Source organism: Rhincodon typus, chromosome 2, assembly GCF_021869965.1.
Source record: "Rhincodon typus isolate 14 chromosome 2, sRhiTyp1.1, whole genome shotgun sequence".
NCBI lineage: Eukaryota > Metazoa > Chordata > Chondrichthyes > Orectolobiformes > Rhincodontidae > Rhincodon > Rhincodon typus.
In genome coordinates this window covers 55,350,606-55,377,363 of record NC_063333.1, presented here as the reverse complement: position 1 = coordinate 55,377,363, position 26,758 = coordinate 55,350,606, and the positions used below count along the sequence as shown (strand labels likewise).

Below are 26,758 nucleotides of genomic sequence, written 5' to 3'. Positions count from 1 at the left end.
CTCCTCTGATGCTGCCTGGCCTGCTGTGTTCTTCCAGCTCCACACTGTGTTATCTCATTCTTCGACATTATTGCCAAACAAAAATATTCATGAGTAAAAGCAAAATACTGTGAACGCTGGAAATCTGAAACAAATTTGGAGAACGCTGGAGAAACCCAAGAAGGTATTCTAGCATTTGTGGAGAAGAAACTGAGTTAATGTTTTAGGTCTAGTATGATTTCTTCAGAAGTGGATAATAGTGAGGGAGTGTTCTGAAGAAGAGTTGTATTGGACCTGAAGTGTCTTGTCAGCTCTGTTTCTGTCTCCACAGACGCTACCAGACCTGCTGAAGTTCTCTGGCATTTTCAGTATTATCCATGAATATGGCATAGTGTGACTCGAGAGGGCAAAGTTGACAACTGCCAGTGATCTGCTGAAGTAATTCAGTGCAGCTAAGTAAGCCGAAGGCCCCAACAAAGGCAGTTACAAAGTCCTGTTACTGATGTCTTAGCCAACATTGGGCACAGAATGGTCACATTGTGAGGGTAGAGTGCTACAGCTACAAGAAAAGGGATCATCTTGCCAACGCAAGTCACAAAATATTGGTGGAAGGAAACAGCAGTCACTGCAAATGGCTGTTGAGTAGCAGCAGAATTTAGTAGAGATCCATGCCATAAGAAGCACAAGGATGTCCAATGAACATTCTCAGGGCATTGTAGTCCAATTATATGGGGGTATCCATCAGTGTGATTCCTGAATCACTATCCAAAAATTGAGTCCCTATCATTTGGAGAAATCACAGGCAGCATGAAGAAGTTATGGAGGAGAGAACATTCTCATAATGGGAAGGGCAACAGTTCCCGTCATCTACAAGAAGCAGTGACAAAATTACTAATTATCCCATGCTCTCTTATGGTCTTATCATTGTCAAAAGGCACCGTTGCTTGGAAGAAACTGGTTAAGAACACTGAAGTTAAAAGAGATTCACTTAGAATCAAAACTCACGAGACAAGATGACATGATTGCCAAGAACCCTTGGGTGTTTACTGAAACTGGCCACCCAATTCAAGGATATAACGCCAACATATGGGTTGAGAGAGGTGTCAGATCTCTTGCTGCAAACCTCCTCCAGTTTACTATGTGAAAAAAGAGTAAGAGCTGAAAAGACTAGAGATGGAAAACATCACAAACATTGAATAGAATAATTGTGCTGATCTCTCAGTGGTAGTACAAGAGACAAATGGTAGTGTAAGCTTAAGTGGGGATTATAATATGACTATAAATCAGGTACTAGAATGTAATCCACCCAACAATTTGACAAGTTGACTAGACCAATAAATATCAACTGTTAAAGGCAAGAGTATAAAAATAAACTATTCTGTGAACATTTTTCTTGGGGCTTAGATTCGATTAAAAAAGACTGAGCAGACCTACTAAATAAGGATAATTTAACTGCAATAAAATATTCTTTCTGTGAACAGCAACTGCTTCTCTCAAGATCTATCATCCATAAAAATTGATATTTCAGCTCCTTCATTTTAACATTTTAAACAACTTTAAGATGTAATTTAATAAGCTATTACTGTATGAAGAATGGACTACTCCTAGGTTTTAAAATTTGTTTATGTACAGTTAAAAAGGTCAATCTTCGAAAGGAGATCACATTTTTTTTACGAAGAAGGTAGCCTGTCAGAAAAATATTTAACAATAAGTGCATCCTTTGCTACTTTGTTCAAGGATTGTTTGCACTTATGGTATTCCTTTTCCCTTCAAACTTTGCCATCTTTGATTGAAGTGTCTATTAAGCATGCTTTTCAACTTTTGGATACATTTACTCATCAGGTTCAGCCAGAGTGCAGTATGTTTATGTGGAACTTCATGTGTGTTTAGACAATGTTCTAGACAGAGGCCTGAGTGAGGAGTCAGCTGCCGCAACACAGAGAGAACAGTCAGTCTTACTAGGTGGCCTTTCTGTATCACCGTACAATGAATTGGATGTCTTCACATACAAAATAGGAGGAGAATATATCTACTTGGAATTGGGAGGCCCTGCTGCATTGCGTGTAGCATCCCTGCCTCTGAACTAGAAACTCTCTGAGTTTAAGTTCCACCCCAGGATCTGCTGGTCATGAAACCTGTGTCCATAACACAGTCAAATGTTTTGAATATCGACGTGCAAAGCCTTTTAACTGATGCCAATGGCAATCGATGAAAGTGGGAAAGGTTCCTGATCATTTGATGAAAGTTGGAACCTGTGCCATCACTATCCATTGTTCCAGGCTAAGCACACACGTAAAAAGTATATATTGCCATATCACTTTGGACTCTCTGAAGAAACTGTATGCACCACCACCACTGGTTTGAATGCAAGGATATTCTCCTTGTTTTTGATGACATGGTGCAATTTGGTTTTGAGTCAAAGAGCTCAGAATTCAGCAGCATCTTCTAAACTATATGAAAAATGGCATTTTAATGCCAACTGTCTAACATTTGCTCCAATGATAATTACAATACTGAGTACTGTTCAGGTATAGGCACAGGAAGCATTGTATATAGATATGTGTTCACTGCTATGGGGAAGCAAAATGGGAGTGAAGGAGTAGTATGCATTTGTCTCTTTTGCATCTATTTTTAAGAAGCCATGTGCATTCAGAACAGAAGAAAATTGGCCTTATACTGTGATTGAGGAGTATTTTTGTAGCATGTAATTGATATGGTTCTAACAGCTTTCAAAAAGGCATTCATAGGTATTGCTTCAGAGGAAACTGATTCATCAACAGAGCCACTATGTGACAGTTTATTAGTTTTAAAATTGGAGCCCACAATGAGCAGTGTTCCCTTTAAAATTTGGTTGCTGTGCGAAGCCTGTTCTTGTTTAGTGTGTAGTGCTTTACAATATTTTCCATGAGCCATGCGCACATGTTATTTATCATGGAACAGGGATATATGTTACCTATTAGAATGCTCATTGGCCATGCAGTTGATTAGCTTAGCGGGAAAGCTTTACTTGAAACATCAAAAAGGATGAAAAAAAGTGAGTTTAGAATGGGATCATTCTGAATCCAGCCTGCTGTCCCACATACTCAAAGATCTATAGAAATGACTCTAATATATGATTTCAAGTTATATTTGGGAGGAAGGGAGATTATTAGCACACATGCGCAGAGCATTAAGCTTTAACATTAATAGATTTCAAGTTGCTCAGTATATTTACATGCTTCAATTTGCTTGAAAACTGAAATAATCTGTTCACTACAAGTGGTATAGTCATGCAAAATCCATATGCAATTGAGGATATTTAAATTGCAGAGATTCATCTCAACTGATATCCCGTAAGTGCAGTTGTCTATAAGGATTGTCCTGAGACTTCTTTATTTGGTACATAATATCATTTATATTTATATATCCCTTGTTGGTAAAAGTGGAATTCAATCACACTTTATGACAGAAACTGACTGTGGAACTGTGATGATGAAACAAAATTAAGTTGTTCATAATGATGCATTTTTTCGTAATCTATGAAAATAATACTCAGTTTTTGTTGGTCTGGCTGGTTTAAGGATGCTTCTGTCGGTGGATTTATTTGATGGATGGTGCCTGGCACATGCAGAGGCAAATGGAGTACATGATTCATGTGCGGCTGCGAATGTTGGTAGCAGTCAATGAAAACAGTTTGGTGTGGCAGTTGTGGTGCTTTGCTGATGGGGAACAAAAATAGTGGAAGTTCAGGGGAGCCCAAGAACAAAGTTACTTTGGCTGGAGAGATTCTGTCTATGAGGGACAAGATGAAATTGATAGAAGGGATGAGGAAAGCAAGAATGGGATTATGGTTGCACACTGTAATCCCAATGGACATGCCAGTGCACAAAATTGGACTCCTGGAAAGAGCAACTATGATATTGTTATGAAACTTGAAGCCTAAACAGGGGCTTAGTCATGGAACAAGATTGGTTATTAGGATGTTGTTTTCTTTGATGGATGTTGAAATGATAACTGGCAAATTTCAAGGAAATATGAGTGTTTATTCCTCAAATAAACCTTGAGCTCATTAGAAGTAAACCTGCCCTGTAAGCTCCAGAAAAATAACCACTCCCAATTAAACACATATTCTGTAACAAATCACACATCCAGACTCTTCGTATTCCTAGATTTTGTACATAAGCGGCTTCTTCATAGCTTTTACAGGAATAAACTGTTTTGAGTGTGTTAAGGCCTTTGGAGAAAAGATAACTAGAACTCTAGTATTTAAAGAAGTTTTGCTGCAATAAAGTTACTACTTGATTGCAAATATTTTGCAGATCTTAACTGTATATGTGAAAGCAAAAACTGTGTGCATACTGTCTGTTGATTCATTGCCCCTTCAAGCATTTCCTTTGTTGGCATAATTTTTACACTTTAGATTTAAATTTTAACATGTCTAATATAGCTGTGATCTTATGTTCAAACTTGCTGCCCTCATCAGCTTCAGTTGTCCAAGCTAATTATCTTTTCCCTCAGGGTAAATCGAGCAGCAATCAAGCCTAGGTAGCAGCGACAACATACTATAATTTATACAGTATTGTTGTTAACTGATTTTACAACACCTAGAATAAGGCTAAGTTCAAAGGTCAATTTGAAAAATGGCATCAGAGCTGTCATAGCTGTTGTAAATTTGAATGTGAATATCATTGCTGTCAGTTTGTTTCAATATTAATTAAAATGTTACATTTATGAGGCTAATAGGATTCTTATATGTGACTGTTCTGCAGTCTGCCTGACAACAAACCTGAGTGGTTTGTTAGAGATTAAAGGGGGCCCAGGTTTTTTTTACTGGGAAGAATGTGCAGTGGGTGTATATTTAAAGACAATGGCAGCAACATGTGTGCTAACGGTAGATAGCCTGAGCTTCCAAAGTCAGATTGAAAATGTTAGGTTGTAAGCAGCTGTGCTTGAAACTGTTTAGTTAATTCCATGATCAAATTGGGATCTGAAGCATATCTTATCAGCATTTCCACCTGGATACAAGGCCCATATGATTCTCATTGTTGTAGTGGTGGACTTTCAGATGGGAAGAGTACACTGGTTAAGGGTTTCCTAAGATATTGCTAAAAGCTCGACGACAAGGGTAGCCTGCCAGGATCCAGGAGAGGGAGGACACCAAGACACAATCATAGGAACAGGAACAAAAAGCTTTACAGCATCTGCAGTTCTTTCGGATTTTATCATAGGAATAGGGTTGGGAGCTCATGTTTTGACTGCATACTTCTAGTATTTTATAGGTAATGCATCAAATACTTATTAATATTAAAACACATTTTTATTTAAAGTCTATTCATAATTTGTAGTTTTTAAAGCTATTTCTAGCACTCAGGTGTACACTTACTTTCTGCAGTTAAACTTATAATGATCTAAGATTTCTCCATTCATGCATATGTCAAGTCAGAAATGAGACTTCACTAGCATTTTATAAATGAACTGGAAGAAACTGAAGTCTTTGGACACATCGAATATTATCAACAGTCAGCTTTGGTTTAGCCCAATGTAGTAGCTATGGAGGGGATAGAATCATGCCAGTGGGGTGTTTGTGCTTGGGGCAGTAAGCTATCTTTATACCTCCTGGGTTGAGGAGTTAATGGAAACAACTCTGAAGTTGATTTATAAAATATTACAGCACAAAACTTGAATTGATTTTTACAGGGAATGAGCTATTTGGAAGAGCGAAGGTTGGTACATCGGGACTTGGCAGCAAGGAATGTTCTGGTAAAGACACCACATCACATTAAAATTACAGACTTTGGACTTGCCAGGCTCCTGGATGTGGATGAAAAGGAATACCATGAAGATGGTGGAAAAGTAAGAACTGATATCTCTAAATAACGATCTAGAATGGAGCACAGGTGTCTTGATTAATTATTGATGGTCAGTGATATACTACATCTTCCTCTGTAATTAGACACTACAGTAACTTAACATTGGTCATAGATTCACTTCGAAATAAGAGATGACTGTTGACCAGCTGTCACACAAAATGGTAATTGAATGGGTAACCTTGCAGCATAAAGTTGGCAAAGGAAAGAGGAGAACAAAGTAGCACAGCTCTGATTGTGGCCAGAGAGTTGATTGTAAAAGTAGTTAGATTTTGCCACAATACCAATTTTTAAAAAAAGCCTAATAGCATATCCTTTTAGTGAATCAAACCGTTAAACGAGACAACAGTTGGTTTAATGTTTGTATATGCAGTTTCTCTGTGCAGTATTTCCAACACTTAAACACAATTGACAGTGCAAATGAGGTTCTGACTTGCATGTTCATTTGTGTGAAAAATGATTGCGTTTACCCCCAAATTACCTCAGGCTAACTTTAAGTTTGTGGCCCATTATTCTGGACTGGCTCAATATGTGAAACCCTTTCACAATCAGATCTTCAAGCTAATTGTTCAGTTGTTGCTGTTAAGTATTAGAAATGATTATCATCCTCTTCTCTGCAGTTACCCATCAAATGGATGGCACTGGAGTCGATCCTCCAAAGGACGTTTACCCATCAGAGTGACATCTGGAGTTATGGTAAGTCTTACTAGCAATCATGTTTTAAAATGCAAGAAATAGTCCATTAACTATCAGCATTGGTTAAGTGGTATCGTTCTTAAACCTAAAATGTGTAATCCTCTTCAAGGTATGAGTCTTGCCTTAGCGATATCACTTAAATTTATGGGTTTAAGCCCATGTAAGTGAATGCAAAATTTAGGCTGATGCTCCAGTCCAATTCAAAGTTACAGGCCAGGATCATTGGGTGTGTCACTTACTTCTGAAAAAGTGATGAGAGACCCAAAGTTTCAGAGCAAAGCCTGTCAAGTTTTCTTTCAATCAGGTAACAGAGGGCAACGGGAGGGGGGCTTTTTCCAAAGTCATATTCCCGAAAGCAGGAATCCTGCCCACACAGACAAATGACGACATCTCTTACCCTCAGCAGCCTTGCCACGGTTACTACCGGGAGGATGCCCAGCATCCTGAGGACTGAGGTCTCAGCTAGAAGGGCGAAGGAGTTGTTTATGGGGTTGGGGTCACAATGAGAGGGGTGAGGGAATTCAGAAGCAAGGGCATCGTGTGGGTGTCAGCGGCCATCTCTGTGCCTTATACCCACATCCTCCTCCCGATCTTGCACAAAACAGTGCAGAGCAAGGATTGCCCCTCACCTGACAGCCTGCATAGTGGCTACCAGTTGGGTGAGCCAATCCTTTCTCATCCTGCCTGGAATGGAGATAATTGCTGCCTAGTTGGAAATAGCCTCTTATCTGGTCATTAATAAGCTACTGAAAGGCCTCAGTTCGTGTGAGGGTCTAGCTTGCGTTTTCCTGCCCAGAACCTAATTTGGGCTAGGCGGTCTGACAGTGGGATGCCAACATCCTTCTAATTGAGTTCCCACTCCACCTCCAGGGCTGCATCAATCTACCCACAGTCCTCTACATAATATAGCAAACCGATATCCTATCTAAACTCCACAGTTCGTCTTTAAAAAAATTCCCATGTGAGTAATGGAGTTCTCCTGGTATTCTCCCAACATCCTGGTTAACCAATCCTTTCTCACTGATCACTACTATAACTGTTTTATGATGATATTGTGTGCTGTGCTTAAAGGCAGATCCTTTGTTTATTGCCTGCTTGATCCTGAGCTGTTTTCTTAGTGATGGTTTTCCATTGCCTGTCACTTATTGTGGGATAGGATAAAGAGACAGATTCCAAGTGTGGGTCAGCCAGAACAAGAATAGATTCTGTATTCTTGGTATTATTCTGGACCACATGCTAGCCATCTAGTCAATGGAACTCATTAGCGCCTTGATGAAGTATTTATTTATCTTATTGCTGTTGAATTTTGACTGTAACATTTCCTTACATTGCAAATGACTGAATTTCAAAAAGCTTCGATTGTGATGGCCTGAAGTAATAAAAAGTGAAAATTAGTAATATCATTATGAAAATATTAGTTATATTATCTTATTATAATAGCTATACCAGAGGAATGGAGCAGAATGGAAGAGAGTAAATGTTTTTTTCGTGGAGTAAGGGCATCAAAGGTAGTGGTGAATATTGGAGATGGTGGGGATATGCCTGCAGATTGACAGCCAGGCAAATACGTTGTAGTGAATGGGGGAGTAAAAGTTAGACAATTGGAAGTTCAGAAGTCTAGCGTGACTTAGAATTTTAAGTAGGGGTTGATATGTAAGGAGCCGGATTAAAGGAAGGTATAGGGGAGATGTCAGAGGTAGGTTCTTTACACAGAGAGTGGTGGGTGCGTGGAACACGCTGCTGGCGGTGGTAGTGGAGTCAGATACATTAGGGGCAATTAAGCGACTCTTGGTTAGGCACATGAATGATAGTAAAATGAAGGGTATGCAGGGTAGTTTGATCTTAGAGTAGGATAATAGGTCGGCACAACATCCTGGGCCAAAGGGCCTGTACTGTGCTGTACTGTTCTATGTTCTATGTATGTTCTAAAGGCTATGGATGTGAGTGCTGGGAAACAATCTGATTGGGGATGGCCTAGCCTCAAAAATAGACAAGAGACTTTTTATTCTTGATATTAATGAAATTAAACATCCATTATTAGATATGCAAAACCAGGAACACATTTTATCAAGTCTTCAGAGTTGGTCTCTGTGAGGTTAATAACAGAATTAGATTGCTCATTTATTGCATTGTGATGTCTAAAACAGGCTATTTTATAGAAATGTTTATCAGTTGATGGGGTGTACGAAAATATATTTGAAAGAAAGTATTGTGACTTCTTTTGTACTGACTGTATTTTGTAACTTTTGCTTTACTAAGCGGTAGTCTGCTATCTATTGAAACACTGGGTTGCGCCCTGGTGTTCAACTGTATTAAGCATCACTTATATTGTCTCAGGAGCCTCACTCCGGCAATGCATTCTGTACTACATTTGCTGCAGAGAAAGACAGTGCCTGACAAGGTACAGGATTAATGGCGCCTCTATTCTCTGAACCCTCTTTTCAGCTCGCTGACTTTCTGTTTCTGCTCACCTCTTCCAATGCCCTTTGAAATGGTTAGACTCTAAAGGTGAGAGCCATTAGTTAATGTCACCCCATTATCAGTGTCGATGTTTTCTATGTCCATAAATCACTTTCAAGTGTACATGTGACGGAAGTGTGGATGTCCAACAAGCCAGTAGCTCAGAGTGATCTGCTTCCCACAGAATGTGTTTGGGTATACTGCTTTTATTCATCTGATAACATGGCCAAGTCAGCCCAGATATCATTGCTTAGTAACAAGAGTAAGTTAATGGAATTAGTATGCTCCAGAATCTAAGTTTTTGATGCTCTCCTGCTAAGAGTGCATTTGCTAGCTTACAAATATTTCAGCTTGTACATAATTGTCTAAAGAATAACAGTTTGTCACCATTTAGAGAGGACCATAGAATGTGTTAATCGCCCCAGTTTACCTCCAATCTTAATATCATAATCGAAGGACTAATAGCTAGTTTAAATGACTGGTTATCTCACTGAAGGTAGAGATGCATTGGCGATAAGTAACCTCGGTCGCTTTTGGTATCCCTGAACTGGGAAGGTGAAGAAGTCAATTGTTTACTATACATAGATTCAGGAGTGATTAAAACTTACTTGTTTAGAACTAAATCATTTCTTTTAGGTGTGACCGTTTGGGAGCTAATGACATTTGGGTCTAAGCCTTATGATGGAATTCCTGCCTGTGAAATCCCATCTATCTTGGAGAAAGGAGAACGTTTGCCACAGCCTCCAATCTGTACAATTGATGTATACATGATCATGGTTAAATGTAAGTTGTTTAGACCAATATTCTTGTTGTATCTAACCTGTTGTTTGGGACTTGGTGAGGGGCAGGTATGACAATTGAGATATCTTTGTTTCCCAACTGTGTTTTTGTAAGTGTATTTGTAAATAATATGTTAAAAACTATTCAAATTCTATTCTATTTACTAATCCGTGATTTTAATGAGTTAACTTTAATGGTATCAAGAGGTAATACTAAGCTCACCATAATTAGCCTCAGTACCACAATACAGCAATCTAATCAATTTGTGCAGAAATTATGTGTTGCAATGTCAAATAGCCTGTTGATACCTCATTTCTAAGTTCACCCATGAGGAATTGCTACGCTTGCTGAAGAGAGCATGCAGAGAGAAATCATTCTCCAGCATTAATTCGTGCTTTGATTAGAGGAGCATGGGAAATTGGGGAGAAGAATAATAAGTAAAACAAATGCTGTTTTTAGTCCTGTGTATCATACTATTTGCCATGATTTTCAAAAGTTTAACAATTTGTTCCTGAAAGTATATAACATATGATCAAACTCTCAAGCTAGATTGCAATGTTTGATTTAATTAGATTAAGCTTAATGATGTTTGAGCCAACCATCTTGCTTTCTCCTCTTCTCAGCACGATAAATAAAATCCAAATGCATTCACCAGAAAAGAAAAATTCCCTTGTGTATCCATGCAACAATAAATCCTGATAAATGAATGATTATAATTCAAGAATCTGTGTTTATGCTCAATGTAGCATTCATGACACAAGTTTAATGTCAACAAAAATGGATTTGACTTTGCACCAATGCATCTTCATGTTTTCGATCATTCAAATAACTGCTGAATCTAGATGAAGAAGTCTAATTATTATGTAAGTTTTAATTTTTCACAAATAGGTAGTTAGTGAAAAGAGATCACTCCATGTTAGATCACTGGGTTGTTTTGCTGACAAATCAGTAATTGAATATTTTCTCTGAGAATTGGAATTGTACATGTAATGTGTGCTGACTAGGAGCTTTATTCAGTGAAATTTAAGATTATACATTTCTGTTGGTAACTTCAGAGCAAAATTATCTTTGCCAATTAGGTTGGATGATTGATGCAGAAAGTCGGCCTAGATTCCGTGAGCTGACCTCTGAATTCTCCCGAATGGCCCGAGATCCATCACGCTATCTTGTAGTTCAGGTAAGGGACTTGTAAATCAGAGATTCCTTATAATAGTAAAGAAAGCTGTTGCTTTGAAGGCAAATTCATCTTCAAAATTTCTAGCAGGCAAGCAAAAGCTTAATGGCTTTCTAACTGTGACAAATGGATACTGACGATCATTTCACTTTTTTCTGAAAATCTTAATGTGATTTCTATATAGGAAATTCTGTATGACAACTGTATTGTATAAACTGTTCGGAAGTTGTGCTTGGGGAAAGATCTTTATACCTTGATAGCTTAGTTAGTAGCTGCGCATTGTAGCAGTAAGACAATAATGCAGCTTTCAAACTTTCTAAAATGCTCCAAATTAAAAAAGTTTATCAGCATGAGATTACAAATTGTGAATTGCCTGTCCATGCTAACACTACAGAGATCACATCAAATACTGTAGTTAATTATTTTGGTTGATTCCCAGAGAGAATATTCAAGGAGTGCTTATTCCTTAAGGCAGATATATTTGATGATTTTTTTTTGATAAATTGTATCAAGATTGGAACATTGTCACAGAAGTTGATGTTTGGATGTGTCCTTTTGGAAATAAAAAAATTAAAATGGTCTTTTCATTGTCAAAGATTGGGGAGTTACATTACTTTGCCTGCATTGCATAAATAAACTGTAATTCCTAATTGGAATTAAGGGGGTGGTGATGGCCCAATGGTATTATCGCTGATTGTTAATCCAGAGACCCAGATAATGTTCTGGGGACCTGGGTTTGAATCCCACCGCAGCCGATGGTGAAATTTGAACTCAGTAAATATTGGGAATTAAGAACCTAATGATGACTGTGAATCCATTTTCGATTGTCAGAAAAACTCATCTGGTTCGCTAATGTTCTTTAGGGAAGGAAACTGCCATCTTTACCTGGTCTGGCCTACATGTGACTCCAGATCCACCAGTAATATGGTTGACTCTTAACTGCCCTCTGGGCTATTAGGGACGGGCAATAAATACTGCCTAGCCAGGGATGCCCTCATCCCATGAATGAATAAAGTAAAAAAAATTGCACCAAATTTAGGATAAAAGTTTTAATAGACTGATTATTCTGCTAGGGTGATGATCACATGCATCTACCAAGCCCAACAAACTCACGATTTTATCGTACAATAATGGAGGAAGAAGAAATGGAAGATATTGTGGATGCCGACGACTATCTTGTTCCTCATCCAGGATTCTTCAATAGTCCTTCCACATCAAGGACACCCTTATGTCCATCAGTGGTGGGTTTCTCAGTTTGTAAATCAATTTCACAGCATCTTTTTTGCATGTATATCATTATTGCGTTTAACCTAATGCCAAGAGCAGGAACTGTTTCTTCTTTTTCATACTCTTTAATGAACTCTGAGCATTGCTAGTAAGGCCACTAATTGTTGCTCATTGACAAAGTGGTAGTCTTGATTATTGCTTCTTAAAGAAAGTGTAAATTATTTTTTCTATAGTAATTGCAAATTTTTAAAAACATAATTCAATGCAATTTTATTAGAAAAGAAAATTATAGTCTTAATTTATTTTACTAATCTGTATGGAATGTTAAAACTTCACTGTCTCTGCTTTTCCATGTTCTAGTCTCACGTTTTAGGCTGCAGTAATTAAAATGTCAAAAGAAAACAGCATCCCCTGAATGTTACTCCTGTGCGTGTTGAACTCAAAGGAAGTGAAAGCTATGTAAGCAGGGCAAGGAATGGTGTTTCTTAATCCTTAATTAAATTGAGCAGCGTACTTTTAAACCGGAAATGTATGCTAAAATAGATAATTTAATGTGCTGAAAGATAAATAAAAAGACAAGTATTAAGATTGAGATATAATAAACAAAGACAAAAGTTAAAAACAGTGTATTTTTTAAATGTCCAATTATGATTAAAATGTGAAGCAATGGCTCCCCTCATTTGTAAATGTTCATCCTGAGAGCCTGAAAGGTAGTATTGTAGTAATGAAGACCTATCATGGTATTAAAAGCTTATTTAGACACAAGTCAAACTTTTCGGGCAAGTTTAGCGGTTTTCAATCATGTGAGAACCCCCACTCTGTGTCCTTTGTAAGATGCAACACTGAGTCTCTCAGCATCATTTTCACAAACCTTTGAACAGGGTAGCTTAGACATCAAATCCTGCATTTAACTGCACATGTGAGGACACCAGAACTTGCTGTTCAGTTCATTCTTTAATAACATTGAGCATGATAGCCTTGTGGTTACTCTCACCACAAATTCCAGTCCAATATCTGTATATTGTCATTTCAACCTTAATTGCCTGTGGAGTCATTTTAAATCTCCAACTTAAATTGCTAAATTACAACTTGACGTTATGGCAAGTGATGAATTCATTCTTAAACTTCATGGTTCAGTGGTTTAATATTTGGCAATAGGCCTTCGGTATTATTGTCATATTAGTATTGCTGCTTTATTCTCAACAAACCTTTCAATGGAGATGTGAATAGGTGTTTCTGCCTCTGGCTTGATGTTATCTTTTCAATTCCATACTATCAAGTAATTTTTTTCATGTGCAAAGGGCAATGATAACTTGATCAATAACATTTAATATTTATGCTTTAGAACCTTTACACATTAAACTCTTAAGAATAAACCTATTGAGTGTAACAATTTGATAAGCATTACTTCGGCTGGCTTTCAGAGATTCTTTTTCATGATAAATTTTCACTGAGGATTACAGTTGCATGAATTTGTATCATTGATTTGCAGTTTAGTTTATTGATCAATACTATAAGTGCTGATATTGATAGTCCTGCACATCACAATGTAATGTTGTTGCTGGTTTGATTTATCAGGTCACCATACACTACATAATGTTTTCGTTCTGCAAAGAGAAACTAGATTCTAATTTAGCATAATCTACTAATTGAAAGGACTTTTGCCAATGTTTCTTCTCCTCATTTACCCATTACTTGTGATTTTTTTGCCAACAGAGTGTGACAAGCAACAACTCATCAACATTAATTCCCAGAAATGGCGTAAGTGGAAAATCAAAATCATGTTTCCAATTTCCTTTGTCTTCAGTAATTATCAGCAGAGATAAGAAAATCATGTTAAGCAGTAGTTGCATTTTGTTAAATCAATAGAAAATTTATCACACAAGACCTCATTAGTTTAGCAATATTCACGATTTAACCAAGCTGTTTGGACTCCATCAATCTAATAAATTAATTCAGACAGATTTAAAGGTTTAGAGAAACCTGTTTTCACAATAGATAGGTAAATTAGCCCTTCCATTATTGCAAACTTATAAGATCATTTAATTGAATTTTTCAACACCAGGTCATTTAATAAATAACTATTTGAGTTAATTAAAAATGATCCAAAGAAAATCTCAGCAAAATTAATAGAGTGATCTTTGCTTATAAGATCTAATAGTAAGAGCAAATTTAAAAACTGCATGTTAGCTGGGTTGCCTTCTACTTAGCAGTATCTAGAATAGGAGGAAGTGTTCATATTTAAGGATATGTTATACTGTACCTCTCAATGGAGATTATTTAGACTTTAAGATGCAGATATCAATTTTCTAACTCAACAAACTAGTTGCAAATATCAATTTTATACATTAGAAGGATACAGTATGTGAGCATCCAGTATCACAGTATGTAAAACTGGGTCATATCTCTAGAAAAATTTTCGAAACAATAAAAATTACCTTTATAAATATTTTTCTCTGTGCTGCAACAGTATTGAACTTATTTGTTCCTATTTATTGATAGATGAACTGGTAAACTTTTACAAACCGTTATTCTTTGCTTTTATGAATTAGCTTTGGAAAGTAATAGCAACTCTTTCTAGCTCCAATCACTAACTGGTCAAAACAATTATTAATTATCCAGACAGATGCTCTGTCTTTTTGGAGATGCAATACATTAGAGTTGTTGTATTAATGAAGTTTTATCTAAATGGTACTGATCAATAACACAGTTCATAACATTTACTTTTACTGACTGAAGCTTCACAATTGTTAACATGACAGGAAGATTGTGTTTAAATGTGATGTCTATCAGCTTGTTCCTCTGCATATCATAGGTTACTTATTTATTTACTACTATCAATGCCATTTGATCTGAAACTAAATCTTAATGATTCCCATTTTTGATCTCAATTCCATTACCGCAGCTAAAAACTGTTCACATCTGGATAGCTGGATCTTTTGTGCTGTCCAATACAAATTGATTATTTGGTCACTATTGTATTCTTGAATTATATTCCTTAACAGAGAATTATCAGTCTCATAGTGGATTGGCTAGGTTCAAATTACATGGAAATCTCGAATAGATTTTATCATCAGACAAACTGATAATTTGTAATTACTGGGCAACTTAAGCATACACCTTCAGTCGAGCATGCTGCTGCTAAACTTCTCATGGCAGTTGGTTTTTGTTCATGTCATCCTGGTCCTCATTTAATAGCATGCACTGTTCTTAAAATAACACAGCTCTTGAAGCAATAATGAATATCCCCTTTTTGCCAAGATAAAATTACAAGCACCCAGAGTGAAAAAACGTATATATTTGGGAAGTTGCAAAACAATTTACGTAGTAACAAACGTTAGAAAATTGAAATATCTGAATCTAAGCAACTATATAACATATAACTCACTCAGAGATAGTAAGAAGATTTTCTGAAGAAGGGTCCCGACCCAAATGACAACTTTTCTGCTCCTCTGATGCTGCCTGGCCTGCTGTGTTCCTCCAGCTCCACACTGTGTTATCTATATATAACATATAAGCAGTTTGACAATCCTTCCAGGTCTTGTAATGGTGTATCCTTCTGGAGATCTGGACTTTGCAGCTGTTGTTTTTCTCAACTCATATGTGAGTTAGTATCATGCATGTTATTAGAGTGTTGGTTCTTGTGATGGAATATTATGCAATTCCCTGAGTTCAATTTTGTTTCTCATTGTTATTCATTAGATGTTGTGACTTAATAGAATCTAGACTCACTGCACATCTTGAATATGCATATCTTGAACCTGGGTAATCAGGTTCTGTGCATAAAATATGTAACTCTGGCATTCTGCCCTCTGCACAGATAAGGCAATTTCACCCGTGTATGTCAGTCATGTGCCATTTTCCCTCTTTCCCTTGTTTTTCTGAGACGGTTGTTTTCTGCATTTCTGAGAACTTGGGCAGATGATGGTTTGGCTGGGTTGTCCTGACTTGACAATAACCAACAGTCTGTCCTGGACTTTCCACATAAATGCGACAGTCAAGAAGGCACAACAATGCCTCTTCCTCAGGCGGCTCAGGAAATTTGGCATGTCTGTAAGGTCCCTCACCAACTTCTACAGATGCACCAGTGAATGCATACTGTCCAGGTGAATAACAGCCTACTGTGATGAACTGCTCTGCCCGAGACCATAAGAAACTACAGAAAGCGGTGTGCACAGCCCAGACCATCATGGAAACCAACCTTCCATCCATGGACTTCATTTACACAGCTCGCTGCTGCGTAAAAGCTGTCAACATTAGGAACGACCTATCACACCACAGTAATGCTCTCCTACAACCTCTTCCATCAGGCACAAGATACAGAAGCCTGAACACATGCACGATCAGGTTCAGAAACAGCTTCTTTCTGGCCATTACTAGACTGATGAATGGACTCTCTAGCCTCAAATAATGCTGATCTTGCTAATGTTCATTTCACCTAGGGCACACCCTGTGCAATGTAACCTGTATGCCTCTAAGTCTTTTTGATCTGTACATCCTTGCTTAGTATGATCTGCCTGTACTGCTCATAAACAAAGCTTTTCACTGTACCTCGGTACACATGACAATAAATCAATCAATCAACCAACAAGTCTGTCACTATTTTGGCGCAAGAGACTGATGGGGGTCTGATGAGAGTAAAGAGGTTTGTGATGTTACTGTGGTCAGTGACTTTGGCAATGCTTTACACATCAGCAGTGCCTTCTTGATGTCATTGTTGATCTCTGTCCAATACATGTTCTAATCCAGGTGTCTTGTTCACTCTATGCCAGTATAATGCTGTTGTAGCAGTGAAAAAAATTCCTGGCAAAAACATTCAAATACAAGTTTGTTTCTCTTTAAAATTGCCTTTAAAAATTATGCCTCTGGAGACCTATTAACTTCACTGCTGTTGGGCTAAAATCATCTGAAAGTGTCTGACACTTCTTTCATCTTGTCAGGCCATGCTTCTGCAATAACTTTCCATTACCTTCAGAGGTTAGTTGCATTTGCACTGATCAAAAATCATCAGATTGACTTTGAGCATGTCTTCCACCTCATTGTCCATAGTGGTTATCTGTATATCAAGAAGAATTTCTACATCCTTATTCAGAATTAGTCAAATGTTCAATGTATTCGAGGTAACAATTTTGGTACCAGTTTTATCCTGGCATATATGTCTGCTGTATATTTAGGATGAGTTGTTACAGTCTAGGTGATGCACTTGTCAATGGTTTGTGGCCAATCATTTCGGGTGGTTTTTAATCCTTTCTGCAGTAAATTGCATACTAAACAGGTGTTTGATGCCAAATACCAGAGCAAGTGTTTCACATTCTATGTTGGAATAATTGGATTATGCTTGCAATGGACTTTTGAAACCAAATTCAATTGTTTTGCATTTTGTGAGATGCATCAACTTCGAGGAATGTCTTGGGTCGTAGTACATTTTTCTGTTGACAATGCCTGTGTGAGCACCTCAAACATGTATTGATGGACCTCCTGTCATCCAAAGGGTACATCTTTCCATAAGAGCTTTGTGTTGATGACAATACTTTGTTGGAAACGTTCTGTGGTGCTAGGAACTTAAAACATCTGAGACATCTTTGCAGGTCATCTTTATCTTGGGGAGTAGTGTTATGGACCAGACCAAAACCCTTCAAGCTATATTGAGAAGATAGTCTAGACCCTAACTTTTTTCTTATTGTAAAGGTAAGTGTAGGGCATCACGTTCTGGATGCAATTCGATTGATCAAACTACCAGACTTAAAACAAAACACAATTTATTCATACAGTAAAATTAAAATACAGACAAAATAACAATAAAAGAAAAGAATTGGCTTAACTGTAACTCTATCAAAATACTTAACAATGTAATATAAATATTAACTGCTACTAATTAACTGTTTCAATTTAGTAACATCCCATAAATACACCCTTGGCAAAGGCGAATTCAGTAAAATAGATTGTCTCACAAGCAATTCCAGCAGTTGGAAGAGAACCCCAGCTTTTAACTGTAACAGAGAAGGGAGTGAAAGTTTCTACATCCTGCTTCTTTGGGAACATGACCCCACCCATTCAGGCTGCTGCTATTGTTCCAACTTTTTAAAAAAAACTCCAAGACCTCGCAAGCTGTTTACTTAATTGACTTTGAAGCAGACCACTCAATACTTCTGCCTCAACCTTGTGTCATTAAAAAAAAGGACAAAATACGCCTCTTAAAGCCATTGTATCATCACAGCAGGTATGTGCTGTACATCTTAGACTTTGCCTGAGTTTGCACATATCCCATAATCTGAATAGAAAGAACCAAAACAAAAAGACATGACCTACTATCACCTGGAACTTCTTTCTTCTGAAGATGATCCCTTCTCCACATACTGCCACCATTGTAGATTTTGTTCACGATCTTGTTATGTTTTACATATGACCAATAGCACCAGCAATACTAACACTTAGGGGAACATTTTCTCCATATGCTGCTGGAACAGATCCTTACTGACCTATAGGCTGAAAGGTAATCTCTGAAAGCAATCTCTTTTCAAATGTTGTTCTCAAAGTAGTAATTTACTGATTTTTTGACAACTGAACCTGCGAACTCAATATCCATGCTTGACATCCACGTTGGAGGAGAATTTAACTTGAGGGAATTTGGAATTCAGTTCTTCTAATGTTGGAATTTTGTGTCAGCATCTCCTCTGAGAAAGATTTTGATGCCTTGGATCAAAAGTAATCTGATTGTGCCATCTTTCTTTAGCAGGCATGTAATAGAAGTATACACTTATGCTCCATACTGTCCAGCTCATTCTTAAGCGTCTCTTAGATATGAACTTGAGAATATGTGAACTTTAATTCTGGTAGCGCCAATTGGAGGAATTGCATTTTTTCTGACTTGCAATACAACATTGCCTTTGAGGTTTCCTGTGGTTTTGAATCAGTGTATATTTGTTGTATGTCCTGCACTGATGCAGTATGATCATTCTTGGCCTCTTTTGCTATGATTGATATCTTGGTGATTTTCTGAATGTTCACAGTGTACACACTGGTAGTCCTGCTATTGTTAGTCCATCTATGGTCACCAGGTGAAACTTTGTGGTTTCCTCATAGTATTACCATGACTGTATTTCATTGTGAATGTACCAATGCAAAGGATGGGTGATCATTACATGCAATTAATTTTGCTGTAGTTTGTTTTATCGTTGACATCCAACAATGCAGGTAAATATCCTTCGAGATTCAAGCTCATAGAAGTACCCATGTTTGCACTAGCTTCTATGTCAGCTTTTATGTTGGAGTGCATGTTTACCAGTGTTCTTTGGGTATACGATGTTACTAATGGTAATAGCCTTTAATTGTTTGACTTTGACAGTGTCACATTCTACAGTGAAGTATCTAACTCAGTCCATTGAGTCTGCTATGCCATTCGGTGAGAGCACGGCTGATGTGATAATCCTGCTTTGATTCTCTTACTGATTTAAAAATCTGTTTCAGCCCTGAATACACTTAATGACCAGGCATCTGGAGCCTTCTGCAGTGAAGAATTAAATAGATTGACTACCTGAGAAGTTGAGAGGCAACCTGATAGAAGTTTACAAGATTGTGAATGGCATGGATAGAGTGGAAAGTATGTAGCTTTTTCCCAGGGTGGAGGGGTCAATTACTAGGGGACACAGGTTCAACATGCAAGGGGAGATGATTAAAGAGATGTGCAAGACATGTTTTTCACACCAAGGATGGTGAGTGCCTGGAACACATTGCCAGAGATGGTGGTGGAAGCAGACACAATAGTGCATTCAAGAAGCACCTGGACGAATACGTGAATAGGAAGGAAATGGAGGGATATGGATCCTGTAAGTGAAGACAGTTTTAGTACAGAAGGGCAAAATGTGTCAGTGCAGGCTTGGTGGGGCAAAGGGCCTGTTTCTGTGCTGTATTGTTTTTTGTTCTTGTCCTTTGTACTCAGAGAAGAAATTGCAAATTTATATATTAAATGGACGAACCCTTACTCTGAGATTATGTCTTCTGTTCCTGGGCTCTTCCAGAAGGAGAAACAACCTTTCTGCATCTACCCTGTGAAGTCCCATTAGAATCTTATATGTTTCAACAAGATTACCTCTCATTCTTCTAAACTCCAATGAATACAGGCCCAATCTACTCAACCTCTCCTCATTAGACAGTCCCAACATCAACCTATTGAACCTTCTCTGGACTACCTCCAATGCCAATATATAGGTGCCTTAGATAAGGGGCCCAAGCTGTTCACAGTATTCCAGTTGCAGTCTCACTAGTGCCTTATATAATTGTAGCAAGATTAAAGACAGATAGAAGGGGAAATATTTTCCTCTGAGGGCTGACACCATTTGAAACTTTTATCAAAAGATAATGAGGCAGCGTCTTTGAATATTTTCCAGACAGAAGTTGATATATTCCTGATAAGCAAGGGTTTGAAAAGTTAACCAAAATAAGTGGGTATGTGGAGTAATCCAATCAGCTATCTTGTCGAATGGCAGAGCAAGCTTATGGAGCTGAGTCGCCTATTCCTGCTCCTAATTGATATGTTTGTATTTATGTTTGGATGTAATATCATCCCCCTCGTTGACTTATTAGCATATTTGGCTCTTAAAGCAATATTACACCAATCATCACTCTGTATAAGAATAGCCAATTTGGTAAAGTGTCTTGGATGTTTGTTGACAACCATGGGACTGTATCTCAGCACAAAGCCATGCCTTCAGGAAAGGAAGTGAGAATATTCCTGGAAAAATGCTTGCACTATTCCTCTCTGTTCCAGTCATTAAGAATTACCTCTATGGTTTTCCTGATAAAACTGTCTTAACGTTGACATCATATTGACAGGTACCCATAATCATGTCTGTTTGAGGCTTCTGTCAATTGAGAACCAGCAGGGAATTTCCACCAATTAACATTTTGTAGCTTTAATACAAATTCAAATAATTTGAATAGACTTTGCAGCTCAGCTAGGTTTCTATTTTTACTTCATTATCTGCTTAAGGTTAATCAAATAATAAAGTACATCATTGAACCGTACTAAGTATTGCTTTTTAACAGTACATAAGACTGTACAGAAGTTTTCTTCTTGGCAATTTAAGCCAACGCCTAAAAAGAGATGTTAGTTTGGTGTCAAGTACAAACTGGTTGTGCTGCATCATGCAGTAAAGGAGTCAAAATGTGACATTGCAAGTCATTCTAATATGCTTGGTATCTACCATAAATTAAGCATTCTGTTTTGAAAGGGAAGTCAACAATTCTATTAACTTTCCATCCCTTTTTATTGTTAACTGCGCAGCATGAAGGAATGCCCAAGAGAGAAGACAGTGAAATTTTACGCTATAGCTCTGATCCAACAATGCCCCCAGATCATGTTGACATAAATGGATGTTTCCAACCAGCCCCAGGTTTGTGTTCCTAATGTATTAATGTTGTTCTGTTTTGATACTTGAACATAATTATAAGCAATGTATAATACTGTAACTTACACTAATGACATACTGTTGTTTTATACATTGGAGAAAATGCGTGGCCTGGCTGACTCTAGAATCAGTTTTTTGATTCAGTCTACTCGGTTGCATACTTTGGTAAAAATGTCTCAATTGAACATTTTATCAGAATATAAAGTGACTTTATTAAAAATTATATTTGTCAATGTAGGTCTTTTTAACCTGCTGTGCTTTATTTACAGGATGTAAATATCATATCAGAAACTATGTTTATATTAACTGTTCACGTTTAGGTCAGAAGGTTGAATGCTATTTTCTGAATATGTTTCCCTTTTTATTTGTAGAATACGTCAACCAAATTGGGGATAAGCCACTTCCTAACACCTTGAGAAGCCCAGCCTCTGATATGGAAAACCCAGGCTACCAAGAGCTTTTTATTCCTGTCAACCAGAATGGCAGGCTTCACGATTCCAGTGAACCACTGAGCCCATTCCCTGACACAGTGAAAAACCCGGAGTATGTGAATACCTTCCAACCCAGTAACAAAGTAGTTCTTGAGCATCCAAATCACTGGGACCAGAATATAACCCGCAATGTAAGCCTGGACAATCCTGAGTACCAGCAGAATCTTTTTCCAAAACGTACAAAGGTGAATGGTCACATTTTTAACACTGCAGCTGAGAATCCAGAGTATCTTGGTGTTGTGGTGCCACCTACAGGTCAAAAGAATTCTACAGTATGACATTCTACAAATATGACAATTTTTCCACAACAACTGATGACCCAACTGAGTGGTGACTTTGAGGTGCATCTATGCTTGGGTACGGTTACAATTATTTCTAAGGATGAGACTGGGACAACAAAACAATGTGAATATTTTCTCCTAACTAAAACAAGTCATTAAGATATTACTGGTGATGGAACTTTACTTTGACAATTTAAGTTAGGTTTAAGCAACTTAGAAATGAAATAGATTATAGTTTTGTTGAGTAGCATTCCAGTTTTGTTTTTATCATTAAATTGCATCTTTGATACGTGTGTGGATAATGTATAAAGTTTTAAGTAGAATCACTTTTTTCTCAGACTTCAGAAACCCTTGTCAGGGTTTTGATTCACAATATCCCCTCCATATAGCTGGATGTAATCTTATCATCACAATGCGTGCATATTTATATTATGCAAGTAATTTAGATTTTAAAGCTTTTAAAACCTTTTATCTTAGTATTTCCAAGAAAATATTAAATTTAGTGTCCAAGCAATATGTATGGTTATGTGATATGGATGTTAATATCCAGATAAACAGGCACTAGAATCGCACTGTGCTGGCTATCATTGTGAGAAATAACGAAGATGGTCAAAATGTGAAATGAACAAAGTATCAGCAATGTGTTTCCTTGTATGTTACACAAGCTAATTTTTCCTATTGATTTGCTTAGACTCTATCTTCAAACTGACTCTAATCTTCATGATGTTTCAGTTTGCTTGCTGTATTACCTTTGCTGACTCAATTTGCTTTATTGATAACTATTTGAGTATTGCCTATAACTGTGATTAAGTACAACATTAACTTAAACTTCTACTGTTTTGTCCCTCAGTGCCTCCACCTTCCCAAACATAAAAGGAAAAGAAACCTACCCCTTTAGTCTGCGTTACTTCAAGTCAATATTATGACCTTCAAGTTTATTTTTTTGTTGCCCAATTCCTCATTGCAAGGTCATGACTTGGGGGCAGGGTTCTGAAACGTAGCAGTTGATTATTAATTATCATCGTTCACAGAACCGTTACACCACTGAAGTAGGCCATTCGCCCCATCAGTACCTGCACCAGTTCTAGATTAAATCAAATTTATTAATGCAGAAACAGTAAAATACTTCAGGTACTCATAGTCTGAAATAAAAACATGAGATAGTGGAAACACAATGCATGTCAGAGAGTATCTGTGTAGAGAAAATAAGTGTTCGCTATCTTCACAAGTCTTCTGACCCTTCATCAAAACCTTTAACTCCTTTCTTTCTTGATCGGCACAGATGCTGCTTGACCTATTGAGTATTTCCAATTTTATTTTTTAAATAGGTACCACTTTTTATCTATGATTAATCCATAGAGTAGTTTTAGAATCAAAAGAGGAGAACTAAAATATTGTATGAATCTACCTATTTTTAAACCTATTAATTATTTACTACTAATTCAATGTGATACATTCTTCTCAAATTCACGTCTGAATATCTTCATTGATCACTATGACAAATACCTGAAAGTATTGGACAAGATTCAATACCCAATTTATAGCCATAGGCTAATATTGATGCCACAATTAAGACCTGTATCACTGATGAGATATCCAAATTTAATGGGTACCATTTTCTTAAAGCCTGTAAATTTTAAATGTAATGGAACCTTTTCATCAACAAATTATGTTGCAATGCCTCCTTTCTCTTCCTGGGTCAGGATGCTCCAGGTGCTGATTGCAAAAATCAAATATGTCCTTTCTTTTATCTTTTCACCATTAACTTTTTCTCAGAATCATTGTGCACCTATCTTCAACAGTCTGCAGCTGTTGCAGAACATTGCTGGGAGTCATTTGAAAATCGTTGTAAATGTTTTGAGCAACAGAAAATCTCAAATAATTGGGACTACTTGTTAAATGATTCCAGGTGACTAGCAGGCACATACACAATGGGCCAAATGGCCTCCTCCTATGGTGTAACTTTCCATGATTCTATAAGCAGTGAGACAAATGATCCTCCCTATCTTGAATAATGTCAGGATATTCAAATAATTGTGCTAAGGTTAATAATAAAAATGGTCAATATTTAACATTTAAATAAATCAGAATGTAGGTCTCTGTGGACTTTTCTTTTCATGGAAATGGGAAGGAGGGTTCGGGATCCAAGTATCTCTCTAGGATCAACTTGTCCAATTATTTCCCCTTCTCACCACCACACTAATTAAGTCCTAACACAGTGTGGAGCTGGAGAATCACAGCAGGCCAGGCAGCATCAGAGGAGCAGGAAAGTTGACATTTCGGTTTGAGACCCTTCTTCAGAAATTCTTCAGACCTTCCTCTAGCTCCACACTGTTATCTCTGACTCCAGCATCGGCAATTCTTACTTTCACTGATTAAGTCCTGGTCTATTGGGGATTCTCTTGACTGACCAACATTTAAGTCCCATAAGTGGTCAATTAATTGTTGATAATGGCCTCAACTCACAACCAATTCTGCTTTATGCACTGATCTCACAGAATGCATGATTTCTTTGCCCCGGTTTCTCAATCCGGGGAAAGGCCTGTCACTGATTATTAAGAACATACATCAGAACAAAGAATGCCATTCAGTCCCTCTAATCCAACAACATCATGACTTCCTCCATGCCAGCTCCTCATAGTCCTCACTTCCTCAATATTTCACAAATCTATCTACCCACTCTTTAGATGCTTTCAGGGATCTAGCCTCCACAACACTCTGGGGTAGAGAATTCCAGACATGCACTATACTCTGAGAGAAGAAATTCCTTTGCTTTTAAGTTTAAGTCAATGTCTCTTTATTCTGTAATTATGTCCCCTAGTTCGAGATTGCCCCACTAGTGGAAGTATGTTCTCAACATCTTTCCTGTCAAGCCAGCTCAGAATTTTGTATGTTACAATAAGAACTCTCCTCAATCTTCAAAATTGAATAAAGATCAAATGTATTTATCCATTTTTGGTTAGTCAACCCCTTCATCCCAAGAAATCAGCCGAGAGAATCTCTTTTGAACTGCCTCCATTATCAATATATCCTTTCTTAACTATAGGAGCCAAAACACAGTACACAGTACTCCAGGTGTGACCCAAATAATATCCTATACAGTTAGAACAAGACTTCCCTATTTTTAAACTCCAACACCCTCGATATAAAAGCCAAAATTCTATTTGCTTCTTAATTACTTGTTGCACATGCGTACTAATGGTTTGTTTCAATGTATGAGAATATCCAGATCCCTCTGTGCTGCATTTTCTTGGAGTCTCTTTACATTTAAGTAATAGTCTGTCTTTTGATTCTTTCTGCCAAAGTGCAAGACCTCAGAATCCTATATTAATCTTCATCTGCCAAATTTTTGCTCACTCACAACCTATTTGTCTCCCCTTGCAGTATCTTTATGTCCTTATGTCCTTACCTGTTTTTGTTTCATCCACAAATTTGGATATATTACATCATTAAGTCACAAGTATGCATAGGAAATAACTGAAGCCCTAGGACTTGTGGTACTCTACTAGTTATGTCTTTTTGACATGGAAAAGTCTGATTAATTCTGACTCTCTTCTATATGTTAAGCAAACCTCTGTCTGTGCTAATATATTACATCCAATAACATTAACTCTTGTGCAATAAGCTTTTATGCGGCACCTGATCGAATGCTTTCTGGAAATCCAAACACACTATATCTGCTGGTTCTGCTCATTGTATTTTCAAAGAACGCCAGCAAATTTTTCAAATGTAATTTTGTTTTCAGAAAACCATGTTGATTCTGATTTTGTGAAGTTTTACTAAGTGCCCTATTTCTTCCTTAATGAGTGTCTGGTACTTAATATAGGGAGGCCTTCCGCAAAGAAGGTTAAGTGGGACATTTTGCCAGATCTGAAACCAATAGGTGAGACCCCTAGCAATTGGATTAAATATCTGATCTGCCCCTGACTGGTGGTACTTCATTGAACAAAGTAAGTGTATTACTGAAAGCTGAATGCCTTTTTGTGGCCTTCCTATTTTGTGGCTGTATCTTTAATTATTCCTAACAATTTAAAATGTGGTCATTAATGCAATGTTTGCATGTGATAATAAATTTGATTAAGGTAAGGTAACAATTGTGAAGCATGGAAGACGGCTGAGTTATATGGATGAAGGATAATGGAAGGTAGGGTAATTTAAAAACATGTTTTAACAATATGAATGGTTTCCCGTTTTAAATAATGTACATTTTTTGCAGGCAAATGTTGCTGAGATTTAGTAATTTAAAAAAAAAATTCTTGATTTGATGCACTATTTGTATAAAGGTGAAATCCAGACTTTTTATATTGTGTATTGATAATAAGAATTTGTTGTATGCATATATGTATATTGAGTCTTGAAAAAAGGAATGTATACTACAGTGTAAACATTTTCAATCATTTGTCAAATATTTTGATTG

The 26,758-nt window shown here is 37.2% G+C and overlaps 1 protein-coding gene across 2 annotated transcripts in view; it reads left to right on the top strand.

The window, feature by feature from the left end:
• Window positions 1-25,403, top strand: part of egfra (epidermal growth factor receptor a (erythroblastic leukemia viral (v-erb-b) oncogene homolog, avian)) — a 257,981-nt gene extending 232,578 nt beyond the window's left edge. For both annotated transcript variants that reach the window (XM_048610937.1, XM_048610944.1), the window contains exons 21-28: window positions 5,656-5,811; window positions 6,446-6,521; window positions 9,618-9,764; window positions 10,841-10,938; window positions 12,009-12,176; window positions 13,879-13,923; window positions 21,446-21,554; window positions 21,941-25,403. In XM_048610937.1, the coding sequence (XP_048466894.1) occupies window positions 5,656-5,811; window positions 6,446-6,521; window positions 9,618-9,764; window positions 10,841-10,938; window positions 12,009-12,176; window positions 13,879-13,923; window positions 21,446-21,554; window positions 21,941-22,338 (1,197 nt within the window). In that variant the 3' untranslated portion in view covers window positions 22,339-25,403. The remainder of the gene's footprint in view (window positions 1-5,655; window positions 5,812-6,445; window positions 6,522-9,617; window positions 9,765-10,840; window positions 10,939-12,008; window positions 12,177-13,878; window positions 13,924-21,445; window positions 21,555-21,940) is intronic.
• Window positions 25,404-26,758: the final 1,355 nt, after the last annotated feature.